This window comes from Ascaphus truei, chromosome 1, assembly GCF_040206685.1.
Source record: "Ascaphus truei isolate aAscTru1 chromosome 1, aAscTru1.hap1, whole genome shotgun sequence".
NCBI classification, from domain to species: Eukaryota; Metazoa; Chordata; class Amphibia; order Anura; family Ascaphidae; genus Ascaphus; species Ascaphus truei.
Window position 1 is genome coordinate 349,950,485 of NC_134483.1, and position 19,591 is coordinate 349,970,075.

The 19,591-nt window shown below is 46.6% G+C and overlaps 1 protein-coding gene across 1 annotated transcript in view; it reads left to right on the top strand.

Annotated features, from left to right (window-relative positions):
- MANBA (mannosidase beta) overlaps window positions 1-19,591 on the top strand; it is a 74,472-nt gene that overhangs the window by 45,696 nt on the left and 9,185 nt on the right. The window contains exons 9-13 of the mRNA XM_075609043.1: window positions 4,270-4,387; window positions 6,143-6,229; window positions 7,303-7,470; window positions 8,559-8,777; window positions 14,962-15,126. Of these exons, the coding sequence (XP_075465158.1) occupies window positions 4,270-4,387; window positions 6,143-6,229; window positions 7,303-7,470; window positions 8,559-8,777; window positions 14,962-15,126 (757 nt within the window). The remainder of the gene's footprint in view (window positions 1-4,269; window positions 4,388-6,142; window positions 6,230-7,302; window positions 7,471-8,558; window positions 8,778-14,961; window positions 15,127-19,591) is intronic.

Below are 19,591 nucleotides of genomic sequence, written 5' to 3' on the forward strand. Positions count from 1 at the left end.
TCGTCAATTGGCCCCGACCTGACAACGTGGGGGAGTTGCGGTTGTTCCTGGGGTTCTGCGGATACTATCGCAGGTTTGTGGAGGGGTATTCCCGACGGGCCAAAGCCCTCAACGGCCTCCTCAAAATATATCCGGAAGACACAGGCCGGAAGGCTACTCCGGCTCGACAACCCTTCGGGGACAAATGGACGACAGAGTGCGAACAAGCCTTCACAGACCTGAAACAGAGTCTGACCGCAGCCCCCGTGTTTGCCTATGCAAACCCTGAGCAACCGTATATATTACACGTGGATGCTAGCCTGAGCGGACTAGGGGCGGTGTTACATCTAAAATATCCTGAGGGACTACGACCCGTAGCTTATATCAGCCACAGTCTTACCGTCAGTGAACAGAACTACCCTGTGCACAAACTCAAGTTCTTGGCCCTCAAGTGGGCCATTGTCGACAAACTTCGTGATTACTTGTACGGTGTGTCGTTTGAGGTGCGGACTGATAACAATACACTCACTTATATCATGACTTCAGCCAAACTCGACGCGGCCGGACATCGCTGGCTGGCTGCCCTGTTCAATTATAACTTCACCCTGAAATATAAGCCAGGTCCTTTGAACATTGGAGCTGACGTCCTGTCTAGGCGACCGGGGCTGGACATTACCCCTGACGAAGACCAATGGGAAGAAATTCCGGGACCCGGAATAAGGGCGCTATGTTGTATTGCGGCCATAGTCAATGATCAAGTGGCGTTCTCGGAATTAAGGGTGGCTGACTCTCTGGGATGCGCATCCAACGCTATTCCGGAGGCCTATCGGGACCCCAGTGGTATGCACGTTGCTCCAGACAAGATCATAGCCTGGAAAGATATGGTACGCTACCAAGAACAAGACCCGGTTGGGGGGGCCATTCGCTATGCTATCCGGCAAAATCGCCTGGCCCTCCTCAGACAGGCTCCGGGAGATGTAGGAGGTATACTGATGCGGGAAGCCGACAAATTCAAAATACGAGACAATTTGCTATACAGAGTTGTAGAGTACCATAACCACCCGAATAGGAGACAATTAGTATTGCCAAAAAGATTACAGTACTTGGTACATAGGGCTCTACATGATGAACATGGTCATTTGAGGGTTGACAAGACTTTCGGACTAGTGAGAGATCGTTTTTTCTGGCCAAAAATGAGAGAAGCAGTAGAGCATCACTGTCGAAGGTGTGTGCGGTGTATTCAGAGGAAGACCTTGCCCACCAGGGCCGTCCCAATGGGCCACTTAAAAAGCACCGGACCTATGGATTTAGTGTGTATGGACTTCCTATGCATTGAACCCGATAGTTGCGGCATAGGCAATGTGCTGGTCATCACGGATCATTACACTAGATACGCCCAGGCCTTCCCGACAAAAGATCAAAAAGCCATCACGGTGGCCAAGGTGCTCTGGGAAAAGTACTTTATGCATTATGGGCTTCCTCAACGCCTCCATTCCGACCAAGGAAGAGACTTTGAAAGCAACTTAATAAAAGAACTGCTGAAACTCTTGCATATTGCTAAATCCCGAACTACTCCCTACCACCCCGAAGGGGATGCCCTGCCGGAACGGTTCAACCGCACGTTACTGGACATGTTAGGCACGCTAACAGGGGTAGAAAAGACTGAATGGAGTCGTCATGTGGAAACATTAGTGCATGCCTACATATTGCACGCGACACGAGTCCACGGGGTTCTCTCCATACTTTCTCATGTTTGGTCGAGAAGCTCGACTGCCTGTGGATATACGGTTGAGAGTCTCCACTGATAGGGTGCAAAATAATACTCATTTCCGCTATGTATAGCGATTGCAAGAGAATCTGCAACGGGCCTACCTGCAAGCCGAGAAATCTACCGAAAAGCTGAACGCCGGGAATAAGCGGCGGTACGATCATAAAGTAAAACACAGAGACATTAAACCAGGCGACGCTGTGCTCCTCCGTAACCTGGAAGTACCGGGAAAACATAAATTGGCTGACCGATGGAGGGAGGGAGTGTACGAGGTAGCCTCACAAATGCCCGGCCTCCCAGTCTACCGCATTAAGGACTCGGAGGGTTGGGTGAAGACATGGCACCGAAATCATTTGCTCCCTATTCCCCGATTGGGGGAGGGGGATTTAGAATGGCCTGCATCCTCGTTGGATGGGGAGGTGACATTGGAAGACAACGAGCCCGAGAACTCAGTCTTTCAGGAAGACCACCAAGAGGGAACCTCTCAAAGGGGCCCTCCACAGAGCGCACCTCCCGGCGGAGCTACGGGTAAAGGGCGCGGGGAGCAATCGCCCCATGGGGTGGCTTCGGAAAACTCGTTACTGGACCCGCTGAGCCCGTGCTTTGAACCAAGTCGTGATAATTTAGAGACTGTAACCCCCTCAAGGGAAGAACTCGAGATTCAAGACCAAGACAGTCACTCCCCCCAGGGAGTGATCGTGCAACAGTTAAGGCGGAGTCAAAGGAACGGTCAACCTCCCATGGGGATGGCATACGATCAGTTTGGGGCACCCCACTATGAGGCTCAGCAGGGGGCTCGCAATCGAGTGAAATCAGTGATTGTGATGTTTAGCGAAATGTACAATCTGATTTAGAAGAAGAGAATGTTATATGTTAACCATTTTCATTATATAAACGTTGTACCAGTTAGAGGTGTTGTCCAAGCGGGGACGTTGGAATCCACAGGGGGGAGGATGTAGCCAGGATCCCTTTTCCACCAATTGTTGTTGTGGGTTGGGAGATGCTGCACCTAGGGAACGCTCCAATAACGGAGGTTCCGCGTTGAGGGAGCCGCCATGTTAGGTTGGTGCCGGCGCAGAGCTGGTCTGGCAGGAGGTTGCGCATGCGCAGACTAGGCAACAAAGCCCGCGAAGGAGGAGAGCTCGGATAGGCAGGGAGTTAGGGGACTACGGGTCCCAGCAGCCCCTCGGGGCCCCGTGACGTGCGAGGACCAATCAGGTACGAGGTAGGGAGGAAAAGTAAGTGGTGGCGCGCACGTTGGGTCAGAGCGAGCGGTAGGAGGAAGGAGAAGGAGCTCCGGTGTAGGGAGGCAGTCCGCCCCCTACCTAGGCCGTATGCCCCTGGCCCAGTTAGGCCCTGAGCCCCAGTAGTGTGAAGCTGAACTAGGGACTGGCCATAGACAGGTTCCGGCTTCCTTTATTGTTAACCGATCGCTACCGGGACAGTTATAAGTCAGCGGGAGGTCTGGGATCAGCCCCGCTACCAAGTGGCAGCGTGTCTGGGTGGGATCGCCCCGGACACCTACCGGTGACGTCATCTACGCCCACGCCGATCCTTTGTGAAGATAGTTGCAGAACCGGGTACTGGAGTGCCCGGAAGATAAACGTCAAGTGCACCAACGGTACCATCATTCACTCAGGACACAGTGGCTGCGCAGTCACATACATATACATTCACTGTCTCACGTGAGGGTGGGGAACGTATTCCAAGAGGGAACTGGACACGGGGTGGGATCACCCGGTGAAGGGGAGAGTGAGAGTTCGGAAGGACGCGAGAGTAGTGTCTCCTCTAGGGAGGGGCACCTGTTGTTGATGAAGTTTATGGTTGCTGCAAGTAAAGCATATTGATAACGGTATATTGCTGTGTGTGTATTAATGTACATAAGTTCCTGCGAAGACCCACTTCCCCTCGGGCGGAAGCTGTCGCAGGTGGAGGCGCTGCACCAAGTTATAAGTATCAAACGTATCCCAGGCTCTCCGTGGCAGAGGCTCAGGCCCTGTGCGCCTACAGGTTATACAGCATATGGTAGTGGTCTGTGTTCGCTAGGAACCAGGGCTACACCTGTATATGGAAAATACTTTAAATATCTATAGTTGATGGATATTGCACAATACTTGACTATTTGCGGAAGCCTTTTACCGACATTTTATCTACTCAATGGCAGGTCAATACACCAGTCAATTGGAAATGATATTGCAGAATGCTACAATAACACAGTAACTCCCTTTTCCAAGGAATATGTTTTTATCTATCTATTCCTATATCTATATATGATATACACACACACTCCCAGTGCTTGGTGACTCAAAGGACCCATTGGCAACATAAGTCACGTAATAATTCAGCTTCACTGAAGCTTGTAAACAAATTTAAAAAATAAAGATTTGTGAGGCATAGCGACTTATTTTTATAAACATACAAACTACACAATGGGTTTGATTTTGGTCTTTGGTCAGGGTGGGGTCAATACGTAGAAGCTTTAGTTCACCCTTATGCATATGCATCTCCTCTATTTGCAACAGGTTGTGTCGTCTCCTACAGTCTGTTGTTGATGCCAACATGAATACTCTCCGTGTCTGGGGTGGAGGAATATATGAGCGTGACGAATTCTACAATATTTGTGATGAACTCGGAATACTGGTAATAATCTCTATGTACATTCATTCATATGTGTTAGTGCAAGTGAAGGGGTGTGAATTGTGCAACTTTTTTTAATTTTTCAAATTATTTACATTTTCCTTTGAATAAGACATTCGTCATAAAATATTGAAGCAGTGGTTGAGACAGCAATTATAATGAGTTCATGTGGATTATTAAATTGGTAAAAACTGGACATCTTGTGTGGTACATGCTGTATTTCAACATTCTATACAAATGTTAGTGAGATGTACAGTCATGGAATGACACCGAATTTCTTCTAAAACAGCTCTCTGAGTGCATGCATTGTTAATAAGTTGCAAGGACCTGTTTGTAAGACGGCTCTACACTTCATTATCTATAAAGGGTTCTCCTGACAGATTACATACTCTATCATTCCCAACACATCACAACACCGAAAACACAAATGTAGCGCTGTTCCCCCCACCCTATGGGAAATGTGGAGGCCTGAACCGCTGCTGCTGGGAGCCCGGGGTGTAACTGATCCGTCTGGTGACAGCGCCTCCACCTGTGAGGGATCCTGACAGCGCCGGATAACCCCTTCACAGGACCCAATTCAATAAGATCCCACACTTGTATTTAATAACCGTTTACTGACCACAAGTACAACTAGATATATCATTAACCCACATACAATATAGGCCTCGCACGGCCGTTTCCCCGCCGTGCCCTCCAACCGTAGTGTCCACCCCTGATGGGATTTCCCCAAAGTACTGAAGGCCCCTGGGCACCCAACCTCCCTGGTGTCCACAAGAGCCAACCCACCCAATGTGTGAGACAGGGCTGCCCACAATAACTGAAAGTGTTATAGTTGGTGCACGTTGTGAGGTACCTGCCCAGGTGCTCCAGCACCCGGGTATGGCCGAAAAGGGATCCACTGATCCAGCGACGTCTATGTCAGAGAAGCCTCCGCCTCTGCGTGGGGTGAACTCTGGTAGGAGGGTCTCACCTTTGATAGTCTGTGATAGTGCTGTGGTGCTCCTGCCCCAGACCACAGTGTGTGGCATCTACAAATGGCACTATACACTAACTGTATACAGCTACAAGGGAAATGTGTATACCGTGGTGGTGAGAGTCGCGACTCACCGAGGTTCCCAGCTGTTTACTGCCTTTCTGTTCTGGATCTCATGTAAGCCTCCAATTGTGAGCTTTTTGGTTTATAAATTTGTTATTCGATCTGCACCATGGTTTCTTTCTTCTCTGTCCGAGATTGCTGATAACCTGTACCTAACCATCCAAACTGAGACGATTATGGTCAAAGACTGACACACACGCTACTTTTTCTACTTTTTATGTGAGTAGAAAATTGGGAGCCTTAACACTTACCATTCACGTTTTTTTACTGTGTTACACTATTTATATTTCTTCTTTTTTGGGCATCTGGCGACGCTCCCCTGGATTTCGAACAAGCGGTGCATCATTTTTTGTTATCTCAATATTGCGATTTTTATCGGTAAATTGCTCAACTTTACAGTGGTTACATGGATATTCACTGTACTAGCTCCTCTGTGCAGTCTCTGTGTGAAGCAGTAGAGAGGCAAACAGAGTGAATTTTGTAACATCAAGTTAGTCACGATAGACTGTCAGATGCTGCCCGATAGCTGGGATATCACTTACAGCAGCTGACCAATGGATATGTTGAAAACTCTTGTGCTGCAACAAGGCTCGGAAGCCTTCAGTCTGCATCTGAAAGCACAGTGCACGTATTTGTTAATGTTTGTGTATTTCTTATTTCAGGTCTGGCAGGACTTTATGTTTGCATGTTCCCTTTATCCCACTGAAAATTGGTTCTTAGAAACGGTCAGCGCAGAAGTTACACATCAGGTAGGTTGTCATGGGAGGCATTGTGTTCTTTTTGTAACTCTGTATACCAGGAGTGCGCAAACTTAACCCCCTGTCTGCGCTGCTCGCGCCGCCCTCCTTACCATGTCTCCGGCATCAAATGACCCTTCGGTGTCATTTGACGCTACGTTGCCATGGCAACGCATCGACGTAGACAAGGTAAGTGAAGTTACAGCAGAGGCCTCACGCAATCCCCTAGCATTTAAATGCCTTGGGGAAGAGCACAGGGCTTCTGCAATCGCCGTGCCACCCCTGAAAAATCTTGCACCCCCCAGTTTGCACACCCCTTGCAGTGAATACTAAAAGTATGACAGAAAAAAATGCAACACCTACACACATTAAGCCAGGGCATATGTGGGCATACTGTACTGTATCTCTGTTTTACTACTACTTATACTGGTATAAGGAAAATAGAACATGAAAGGTTGAACTGCAATCAAATACATGTATCTGTAGTGTCAGCATAACATGGTTCCCTGGTGTAAAATATGGGGATTAGCAGGTAGAATTTGAGAACAAGGTGGGTTGACATCCGAAATAGGTTAACCAATGACAAATAAGGAGTGCTAGCTTTGTAAGGTTTTTGTTTGTTTGTTTCAGAAATACCTGAAATGGGGGGACCGTCAAAGTGTCCCGCGACCTCTGGGTGAACTCCTGGTTCCAAAGATATTAAAACATTTTAGTGCCGGCTTGAGACACAAAAGAATGACATGCATGGTTTGCAGGGTCGCCATTAGAAAGCCGCAATGTTATCTCGCTTGGTGCGCACAATAGGTTCCCCAGGGTCAGCCACACTCTTGCTGCCATTGTGTCTCCATCCTGCAAATCTTTTTGCCCAGTGGTTAATCGGCAAAATATCTCTGGAACCGGGTATGAATGGCGGATCCATGAATCACTTTTGAGTCCCTCTTGTTCATGTAATAGAACTAAAAAATGAGCCGTGTGGACTCCTGCTTTAAAAGGCGTATTCAGTGCTTCAAACGTGGCACTTTCCAGTGGAGCAGTGAACATATATATTGATTTTTTTTTTCCTTCCTATTTTGGGGGGTTTCCAGGTGAGGAGACTTAAATCCCATCCTTCCATCATCATCTGGAGTGGCAACAATGAAAATGAGGCTGCAATCGCAGATGATTGGTTTTCAATGCCCAGCTACTTGAGAGAGACTTATATACAAGGCTATCTGAACCTGTATATAAAAACCATTAGAGCCATTGTTCTTGAGGTAAGTGAACAAACCACAGAAGCAATGAGGCCCATATTTAGTAAGTGTTTTTTTCCCATCACATGCCTTTCAGGTCCATGAAGGAGTCTTATGAAATAGCACCACTTAGTGAAAATAGACCTCAGTGTGTTGGTGTCTTGGTTGACATTGGTTACAAAATGTTGTGGATTCTGTTTTGGGGTCACATGTACTCTGTAACTTTGGCAGATCATTTCCCCTTCCTGTATCTGTCTGGGTTATAAACATAACATGAGGTACAGATCTATTTTTGCAGCTGACCTGGTAAAATATCCTACAAAATATCGTGTTTTTCCTTTCAGCACCATTGCAGCTTTTGTCCAGTGTTGTTAATGTAGCTACATGTCTGGGGGGGATCCTGACCTGTACATTTCTGCTCCTCTGCTCTAACTGTTGCTGTATGTATCCTTCCTGTCCAATTACTGCTGGATAAACCTAGACTTGGGTAGATTTTGTTATAATCCAACTGAAGGTATCCAGCATAAAACTTGTGAGGTCCGAGATCTTAACATCTGTTAACTCGGCTATCTTTTTATATATTACTAGCTATGCAATCAAAAATGTTCAAGAGAAAACATATCTATTCTTCTTATCTGTATTCTTTAAAAGAAATGACTACATTTTATAAGACTAATATTATTGAATGTGATGTTCCTCCAGAAGAATGAAATTCCCTGCTGAATAATGCATTGAAAACCTTGCTTTCATTTTTTGTTTTGTTTACATTTGCTCACTAATCCACGAAACAATTTGCTGACAACCATTGAAGTACCTATTAGTCTTAGGATAATCTTGCTGAACAGGCTCTTTAGAATTACTCTTGATGGGTTTCTCCATTAAACTATCAGAGTAAATGTATGAAGCCAAATCAATTTGCATTACTATACAACATACTGACCCACACTAATGATGTTGCTGTTAATTTATAAGAAGTTTTCTGAGGAAACTCCTTAAAGACTTTATTGCACAACATTTCTTGAAAAACTTGAGGCATTCATGTTCCTTCAGATTCTTTGCTGTCATCGTCTTACAGACCCATCAAAATGGTGACAGTTCATATTTCTATGCAGATGGATGCAAGTCGTCCTTTTCTCGCTTCTAGTCCCACCAATGGAGATGAGACCATCGAAGAAGACTGGCTCTCCAGAAACCCGTATGACAATCATTATGGTGACGTTCATTATTATAACTACCTGACAGACTGCTGGGACTGGAAATCCTATCCCAAACCCCGCTTTGCCTCTGAATATGGGTTTCAGTCGTGGCCATCTTTAAGTACAGTGGAGAAGGTAAAAAACACCATTAACTTGATTACAAAAAGGCTGGAGTTGAAAAGTGAAAACTAGTTGTATGAAAGCTTGATCTTTAGGACATGTACTGTATACCACATGCAGATTAATGGTAGATTACCTTTTGAAATAGGCACTCCTGGTGAGATATATCTTATACTATATAATTGAAAGCACTGTATGCCTGCCTGCCTGCCTGGATGTCCGGTGTCCCTAGGGGAAATCTCATTGGTCCCTTGGCCCGCTCCCGCACACCTCTTATTGGCCTGAGGCGGAGTGACGGGCCAAAGGACACACAGGGACACACACACACACGGACACGGACAGGGATACACACACACAATCCCCTCCCGGTGCCCCTCACTCTCCCCCGTCAGCTGGACCGCACCTCAACTTCCACACCCCCCCCCACCCTCCCTGTGCCCGAACTTACCTGGAGTCCCGTGTACACACACACACACACACATTCCCACCCCCCCCCAAGCTCACACACACCTCACCCCCCCCCAAGCTCATCCCCCCTCCAAGCTCACCCCCCCACCCCCCCAAGCTTACACCCCGGCGCTGCTACAGTCAGCGGGGGAGCGGAGCGAGCGCCCGGGACACACGCGGGGGAGCGGCCACAACACGCGGCCTCCTGCCTCACATCCACGTGGGAGCGGCCGGATGAGTGAGGCAGCGGCCGGATCAGTGAGGCAGCGGCAGGATGAGTGAGGCAGCGGCAGGACGGGTGAGCTCCCCCCCCTCCACATGCTACGTGCTGCTCTCCCCCCTCCACATGCCCCGTGCTGCTCTCCCTGCAGCTTCCCCCCCCCCCTCCACATGCCCTCTGTCCGGCTCCGGTCTGATCCCTGCCCCTCCGTACCAGATGACTGCAGGGTCCGTCTCCCGGCCTGCACGAGGAAGATGCTGCTGACTGCAAGGTAAGCAGCTCCCCCCCCCCCCCCCACACATTCCTTCAGCTCCCCCCCCCACAACACATTCCTTCAGCTCCCCCCCCCACAACACATTCCTTCAGCTTCCCCCTCATCCCTCCATACACACACACACACTATATATATATCTCTATACATAAATATATATATATATATATATATATATACACACACACACACAATGTCTACACACACATGTGTATACACACACACGTGTATACACACAGATATGTATACACACACATGTATACACACACACGTACACATGTATACACACACACACACATACAATGTATACACACAAACATGTATACACACACACAAACATGTATACACACACGTGTATACACACACACACACACGTGTATACACACACACACACTATCCCTAGCACCACCACATCAGCACACCGGTATCCCATGTCCCCCCAGCACACTGGCATTCTCGGCTCTCCGCCATTCCCAGCCCCCATCAACACCATCAGCACCCACACATCGGCACCTTTGCACCTCCCCCATCGGCACACCCACATCCGCACCCCCACATCAGCACCAAACCCTCCCAAATCAGCACCCCGATACAATCACCATCAGTACAGCCACAGCAGCACTACCACCGCACATGGGCCGCGTGGACCACTCCTCACCCAAATGCCACACCCACACCACAAACATCCCGGGCAACGCCGGGGCTCTCAGCTAGTATATATATATTTATGGTGGATGTTTTTTTGTCACTTTTTTTGCCCACCATAACTTAACTAATGTGTGGTGACACCTATCCAAAGCTTCAATTTGCAAAGCCAGTATAACCAGCCTCACATTGATGAGACCCAAAAGGCCGAAACAGCTGTCTGTGAGTAGGTTTACTGGCATGCATCTTAACCCAGGCTGTGCTGAAAAGCTGTGCAATGCAGCAAGCATACGCTTATAGGGATCCATGTCAAAATGGATTTGAAGCAAAAAGTGGCACTGTGGGCTTATTTGCATGTCATTTCCCAGAATCCCTTGCCACAGTGGAAGCACTGTATGCTGGACGATAATGGTGAAAGGCGGGGTTGCAGACCTGTCTAAGACATGCAAATGAGCACACAGTAATATTTCCATTATGTATGTGTGTGTATATAGCATCAATAAGGGTGATTTGTGAACATCTATAATATGTGTGTTAGATAAATACAAAATAGAAGTGAATTAATACCGTATTTCCTCGATTCTAAGACGCACTTTTTTTCCCAATTTCACATCTCTGAAATAGGGGTGCGTTTTAGAATCGATGTACTAAAAAAACCAAAAAAAAAAACCTGCTTGGGGGCGCTGCAGACAGAGGGCGTGCAGCTTTCAGCGTTTTACCAAAAAGCGCGGTAGCCGGCTGCTTGAACCACGGCCCCCCGCCCGCTCTCCCCCTTGTCTCAGTTTGTTGCTTGAAGTGCTGGCCCCCCCCCCTCTGCGACCCACAGCAGTGCGGCTGTAGCGGCACCACGAGCTGACCGTCCCTGACTGCTACTCACAGCTTCCAGCCCCACGAGCCCTCCGCTACTCACAGCTTCCAGCCCCACGAGCCCTCCGCTACTCACAGCTTCCAGCCCCATCACCCCCCCCACCCCCCCCGCTACTCACAGCTTCCAGCCCTCTGCTACTCACAGCTGTGACTGCCAGTCCCATGAGCCCTCTGCTACTCAAAGCTTCCAGCCCCATTAACCCTCCGCCCCCCCTCTGCTACTCACAGCTTCCAGCCCCACGAGCCCTCTGCTACTCACAGCTTCCTGCCCCACGAGCCCTCTGCTACTCACAGCTTCCTGCCCCACTACTCACAGTTTCCTGCCCCATTAACCCTCCACCCCCCCTCTGCTACTCACAGCTTCCAGCCCCACGAGCCCTCTGCTACTCACAGCTTCCTGCCCCATGAACCATCCGCCCCCCCCCCCCCCTCTGCTACTCACAGTATCGGCTGCCAGCCCCACGAGCTCTCCGACCCCTCCCTTGTCTCTGTCACTCTGGGTGTGTATGTCTCTCTCTGTGTGAGTCTCTGTCACTCTGTGTGTGTATGTGTTTGTGTGTGTGTGTGTGTGTGTGTCTCTGTCACTCTGTGTGTGTATGTCTCTCTCTGTGTGATTCTCTGTCACTCTGTGTGTGTATGTGTTTGTGTCTGTGTGTGTCTCTGTCACTCTGTGTGTGTATGTGTCTCTCTGTGTGATTCTCTGTCACTCTGTGTGTGTATGTGTCTCTCTGTGTGATTCTCTGTCACTGTGTGTGTGTGTGTGTGTGTGTGTGTATGTGTCTGTGTGATTCTCTGTTACTCTGTGTGTGTATGTGTCTCTCTCTGTGTGATTCTCTGTCACTCTGTGTGTGTATGTGTCTCTCTGTGTGATTCTCTGTCACTGTGTGTGTGTGTGTGTGTGTGTGTGTGTGTGTATGTGTCTGTGTGATTCTCTGTCACTCTGTGTGTGTATGTGTCTCTCTCTGTGTGATTCTCTGTCACTCTGTGTGTGTATGTGTCTCTCTGTGTGATTCTCTGTCACTGTGTGTGTATGTGTCTCTCTGTGTGTCTGTCACTCTGTGTGTGTTTGTGTATGTGTCTCTGTGTGTGTGTGTCTCTGTCACTCTGTGTGTGTTTGTGTACTGTATGTGTCTCTCTGTGTGATTCTCTGTCACTGTGTGTGTATGTGTCTCTCTCTGTGTGTCTGTCACTCTGTGTGTGTTTGTGTATGTGTCTCTGTGTGTGTGTGTCTCTGTCACTCTGTGTGTGTTTGTGTATGTGTGTGTCTCTGTCACTCTGTGTTTGTGTCTCTGTGTGTGTCCCCCTCCCCTCCACTGTCTCCCTCCCCCCCTCCCCTCCACTGTCTCCCTCCCCCCCTCCCCTCCACTGTCTCCCTCCCCCCCTCCCCTCCACTGCCTCCCTCCCCCCCTCCCCTCCACTGTCTCCCTCCCCTCCACTGTCTCCCTCCCCTCCTCCCCTCCACTGTCTCCCTCCCCTCCACTGTCTCCCTCCCCTCCACTGTCTCCCTCCCCTCCTCCCCTCCACTGTCTCCCTCCCCTCCTCCCCTCCACTGTCTCCCTCCTCTCCTCCCCTCCACTGTCTCCCTCCCCTCCACTGTCTCCCTTCTCCACCATCCCCTTCTCCCCCATCCCCTTCTACCCTATCCCCTTCTACCCCCATCCCTCCATTCCCTCCTTTCTCCCCCCCTTCCCTCCTTTCTCCCCCCCTTCCCTCCTTTCTCCCCCCCCCTTCCCTCCTTTCTCTCCCCCCTTCCCTCCTTTCTCTCCCCCCCTTCCCTCCTTTCTCTCCTTCCTCCCCCCATCCATTCTCTCTCTGCTCATCCGATACTGTCTCTCTCTCTCCCCATTCTGTGTCTGCCTCTCTCTAGTGCAGATAAATGTATGCTACTGTTTGCTTTAAAAAAAAAAAAAAAAAAATCTGCACTTTTAATATATTGGGTTTTTTTTTTCCACATTTTTTTTTATTAAATCAAGGGTGCGTCTTAGAATCGATGGCATCTTAGAATCGAGGAAATAGGGTAATGTAATTACAATGGATACTATGATGATAGTAACCAAAACATAAGAGGGTGAATAAAGTTGTATACTGTAAATAGGTGGATTTAACAAATAAAACAGTGCTAATAATTCAAACAGTAGTGACAAACAAAACAAACACAACAAAAAACATATACAAAACCCTCCAAGTTAATGTCCAATAAGCAAATCTTTCAAGATGGAGTAGAAATATGGGAGTCCAGGCTGCTTTTCAAGATGAACCACATCCAATCGAAACAACCTAATGAGAAAAGAATGCAAAAAGCGCACGCTCCACAGCTTATAAAAGTATACTTCATTAAAATGGAGGGGGAAACATGCGCACCAACAAAAGGTGAGCTATAAAATCGGCATATGTGAATATATTATCGCCGCCAACATGTTCACTCAGAAACAGCGTCCTCCGATGGTCAAACGGCCGAAAATTCAAACTGGCGGTGGCGTGATGCAGCCAAGGTAATCCTAAAAACTGCCGATTGGAAATCCTAAGGTCTTAGCAAGCACACGGAGTCTGTTCAGACCTTCACAGACTCGTACGTAATGACGTAGTGTCAGATCGACAGTCCTGACGCATTTCGTCACAGCTCGTGACTTTCTCAAAGGATAATAGGACAACCAATACAGCAGGTTTAAAGACCCCAATGTTACTAGGCAACATATAAACAATACAGGATTTTTGTATATATTCACACACATACACACATACACACACATACACATACACATACACATACACACACATACACACACACACACACACACACACACACACACACACACACACACACACACACACACACACACACACACACACACACACACACACACACACACACACACACACACACACACACACATACACACACACATACACACACACACACACACACATACACACACACACACACACACACATATTTGAAGCAGGGGGTCTCCAGAGCTGAACCAGGTTAATTTCAGTTCCGGGTACCGCCTGCTTCCCGGGATATTTACCTCCGTATGTTCTGACGGTAGGAGCCCTGGCTGGGTTAATAATATGGTGGTTTAAAACGTAATCCTTTGTCTTCCTATTGGCCCACGTGACGTGGCAGCTTTAAACTGCACAGAGTTACAGGGTTCAGCTCCAGAGACCCCTGCTTCAAACCTATTAAAAAATTTTTTTTTTAGAAAAACCATGGTTGCCTGGAGTACTCCTTTTTAAGGGATCAACATTAGGGATATTAAAAGATGACATTATAGTGAGCTTTTGAAACCTTAGGTTTCTTTCTTTAGTTCACTTGAAGAAAATGAGGTTTCAAAAGTTCTGTATAATATAATTTCCTCTCTAAGAAACCCTGCCTGTCCCCTAAAAGGTATCATACCCTACAATCAATCTACATTTCTCCAGGACCAATATGGCTACTAGAACTTCAAAAAAGAACATGAAGAGTAACGAATTTAATTTCTAAGCATGTTTACTACACACCTCTGTATAATCACACTCACATTGTGTGTGTGTGTGTGTGTGTGTGTGTATACAGTGAGCCTAAAATTAGGTCAGATGTGGGGCTAAATGATGTATGTATTTGATGCATTTTTTTACTCATTAAGTTTGTCATACATTTAAATTAATCAAGTGATTCCTTCACCGTTGTATCGGCTTACTACATCCATCCAATATGTAAATGACACACACACACATATGAGATGTTCTAAACATTGGTCTTTAATTAGGCTTCTGCTCCTGAGGACTGGTCATACACCAGCAAATTCGCTTCACATCGGCAGCACCACTCCTCTGGTAATGAGGAGATGTTTTTCCAGGCTGGTCTCCACTACAAGATGCCGGTGAATAGTGATCCTATCAAAGAATTCGAGTATTCTCTGTACTTAACCCAGGTAACAAGAGTACCATACTGGATCTCCATGCGAGAGCTTATTTCCCATGGAATGTTGGCCTGTAGGGAGTGCTGCAGCTGCAGGGCACACCTTGTGGTGTTGACAATTCATTTATTTATTTTATTTATAAAATGTTTTATCAGGAAGTAATACATTGAGAGTTACCTCTTGTTTTCAAGTATGTCCTGGGCATAGAGTTAAGATGACAAATAATGCATGGTTACAAATACATAGTTACATAAGTGAGCAGGGTATACATTGTATACAAGACATTGCATGCACAGATAGAGATAATATATATTATAGGCGTATGTAACAGACCAGATTAAAATGTGAGACAGCTTTAGTTTTGAAAGAATTTAGACTGGTGGAGGCTGAGAGAGTCTCTGGTAGATTGTTCCAGTTTTGGGGTGCACAGTAAGAGGAGGAGCAGAGGGATACTTTGCTGAACCTTGAGACCATGAATAGTCTTTTGGAGTCAGATCTCAGATGATAAGTGCTGCATGTGGTAGGGGTGAGGAGCTTGTTCAGATAGGCGGGCAGCTTCCCAGAAAGTATTCGAAGGCAAGACAGGAAAGATGAACTTTGCGCCTATACTCAAGTGATCACCAATCTAGTTCTTTGAGCATTTCACAGTGATGTGTGTTGTAGTTGGATTGGAGAACAAAACTGCATATTGAATTGTAGACGGTATCAAGTTTGCTAAGGTGGGTTTGGGATGCCTAGCTGTATACTACGTCCCCATAGTCGATAATTGGCATTAGCATCTGCTGTGCGATATGGAAAAAGCATTGAGGTGTGCTGCTACCCCAATTAACCAATGCTGCAGAGTTAATTTCCACTTGTTTAATAAGCATGTGTTGCTATATCCGGAAGAACAATTGTATACAGGAGCACATAAGCAAATAAACCCCTAGTTGGAGCGTGGTTCTGGCGTTGCTGTGGAGGGTTGTCTGTGAGAGGTTATGAAACCCACCCAGACCCCATAACAGCTTCGCAACTATATGACCCACGAACCTGGGGATGCTCCAAGAATAATAAAATGAATGAATAAACTCACTTTGTCTTCTTTTTTCATCCGGCTTGTAGTCCTTGCGTGCACCAGGCTGAGAGGAAATGCAGATAGAAAGACCTCACCGGGGAGGAGATAACAGCGGGCACGGCCGTGCAACAGATCACAGAGGCTGGGCTGCGCAAAAAATCTTTATTCTGTCAAGGAAGTTTAAAAAGAGAGAGAGGGGAAAACACCCCCCTTACCTCTAACGCATTTCAGCCGCCAAGGGCCTTTGTCATAGACCCTTGGCGGCTGAAACGCGTTAGAGGTGCGGGGTGGTGTTTTCCCCTCTCTCTCTTTTTAAACTTCCTTGACAGAATAAAGATTTTTTGCGCAGCCCAGCCTCTGTGATCTGTTGCACGGCCGTGCCCGCTGTTATCTCCTCCCCGGTGAGGTCTTTCTATCTGCTGTGCGATATGCTTTTTGACCAGCAGGCATATGGAGGATTTGTTCCTGTAACGTACACCTGGTTTGGCATAGGTTTTGAATGTCAGGGTATCAATGTGCATCCCAAATGTTAAAGGGCAGTCAAACCATATGCCCAAGTATTTAAAACTAGTAACAGGAGTTTGGGTGGTGTTAGCATTGGTTCTGATCTGGAGCGCAGTCATTGGAAGCTTTAAAAATTTAGCCTTGGTCCCAAATACCATGGTTACAGTCTTGTCAGTGTTTAAAAACAGTTTTTTTGGGAAATCCAATTTTCAAGTCTCAAAAAGTCAGATTGAAGTATGTATTCAAGATCGGAGAGGCTATGACTGTGTGCGGATAAGATTGTGTCATCTGCATACATGTGTATTGAAGCTCCCTTACAAGCTGTAGGAAGATCATTGATGAACACTGAGAAGAGTATGGGCCCAAGAACAGAGCCTTGCGGGACCTCACAGGTGATATCCAGGGGGTTGGAGTTAGAGCCTGAGATGGACACATGTTGGGATCTACCTGACCAGTTTAAAGCATGCTTCCCTATTCCAGAGCACTGGAGTTTAAGCAAGATAACATGATCAACAGTATCAAAGGCCTTTGCAAAATCTAGGAGTATTGCACTACTGAGTTGTCCCATGGAGTCTGCAGGGCACACTTTGTGGTGTTGGCAATTCATGTAGGGTTCACTACATTGCAGGGTCTTTAAGTATTATGCAGAAGTAAACTTCTCTAAAGCACTGTAACAGCATATTACGTTGTACTCCCTTAGCTGCTTTATTCCATTGCATTAGCACTATTCTGCAAAGCAGCAGTGGCACTAAGGTACTAACTTTTTGCCATTAACTAATTGACAGACTTGTGAACAAGATTTCTAATGTTTGGAAATGGGTCCTTTTTTATTCTGTTGGGATAATGCATGTGCACAACTGTGACCCTGACTTCTAAAAGGATTATACTATTAAAGTCTAAATTGGGATTAGAGCTGACTGTGAGGCATAGAAGTATACGTTTATTTCAAATCTCTTCCAAGCAAAACGCAGAATCTGGAATATATTGGGTTTTAATTGATGGCCCTGGAGTAGCCAGGCTCCAGCTATGGATGAAGTAACAGCTTTTGGCTATTGAAACACAAAGAAAACAAAAACGCAGACGCACATAGTGAAGTATGTTCAAATATATATATATATATATATATATATATATATATATATATATATATATATATATATATATATAGTCAGATAAGGCATTTGGCACTCCAATAGGTGCTGGTAAGCCACAGGTGCACGTCCCATATAGAGCTCTAGTTATACGTTACCGTTCCAAGGATTGGTAAACAAGAGACAGCACTCAATGTTGAAAATCAAAGTGTATTAGTGAAAGCAAAAATACATCCAGAAACCCAACGTTTCGGTCCTACAGAATGGGACCTTCCTCATTCTGTAGGACCGAAATGTTGGGTTTCTGGATGTATTTTTGCTTTCACTAATACACTTTGATTTTCAACATTGAGTGCTGTCTCTTGTTTACCAATCCTTGGAACGGTAACGTATAACTATATATATATATATATATATATATATATATATATATATATATATATATATATATATATATATATATTAAAATGGTGAGATATCTGCGTACATCAGATCAAAAGATAATAGGCATTTCATGTACCATGACATGTGTTACCCGGCGCCACACAACCACAACACCGCAACGGCTACGGGATCAGTAGATGCCCACTGTTCTCTCTCTGGGGGGAGATCTTTGCATAGGAACACACCGCCGCGGCACTCGAGAAGCCCCCCACTCGTCTCTCTGCGTCTGGACAGAACTCAGACGTCTGCACACTTGTATTTCTGTTTTTTGGCTATTGACACTGGTTTTCTTTTGTCTCCAAGTGGTGTCAACTGATGTGAGGAGATGCTAGACTGTTGCCACTGAAATGGATTACTGAGTAATGTAAGCGTTGGGCTACGGCCCCCGTGTCTGTGCTGCATGCGTACCTGCCAGGCTGGCGGCGCGTGCAGCTGTGATCCTTGGTCTGCGGTGAGCAGCAGGGGGAAAGACTTACGGCAGGGGGGGCGATGGGGGGGGCGCGGCCGTGACATCACCCAGCAGGTTCACTCTCCTTGGTTGAACCGCCGGGGGGCGTGGCCAACGCTCTCGTCGCCAATACTGAAGACAATTTGACTGTCTTTAGGAAAAACTGGTCATGCATCGCGGCGGCCAAGGGAGCTAGTGGGCCTGGCCCCATTGAGGGGCGGTTCTTGTCCCTGGAGCGCACGCTACAGCAGGCACTGGGGACCTAGCCTTTTTCATGGTGTATCCTTGAAAAGAACTTATTACACTATTGTATGCATTTATTTTTTATTTTTCATGGTGTATCCCTGCTATCTTCGCTCCCTTCCCATCCCGGACAAGCTACTATTGAAAGGAATCTGTACACATTCCTGGAAGGTTGAGAATTTGATCAGTGATCACCTTGACACATTTTATTTTGAATTTTAATTTTGTGCACTATTTTATCACAGATTGGGTGTGGTTAGCGCCGGTAACAAATCACTTTAAGTTCACTTGATTGAAGAGTCACCACTGGGTGGGGCTGTTGCATTGGTTGTGTTTAGAGGTCAGCGCCCTCCGGTCTATTTTGTTTGTTTCCTCTATGTCCCGCAACCACTGATTGTATAATACGAGCGAGGAAAAGACTATAGTTTGTATTGAGGAGTACACCTGCTACAGCTTTGTAAATAACTTTAAAGGTGCAGCCTCACTTTAAACTAAATTGACATAATACGAATCATATGTTTAATAGGTTTAAACAGACAAAAGTATTTTTGTAAAGGTGCAATAACCAGTAGCCGGCCCCTTAAAACATCCCCAACTTTTTCTGAAGAATTTCAAAATCTAATTGACTTTCTTAAATCAATCTAAATGCAAAAAGCAACAATGTGGCTGCATTTTGTTTGAAATGACACATTG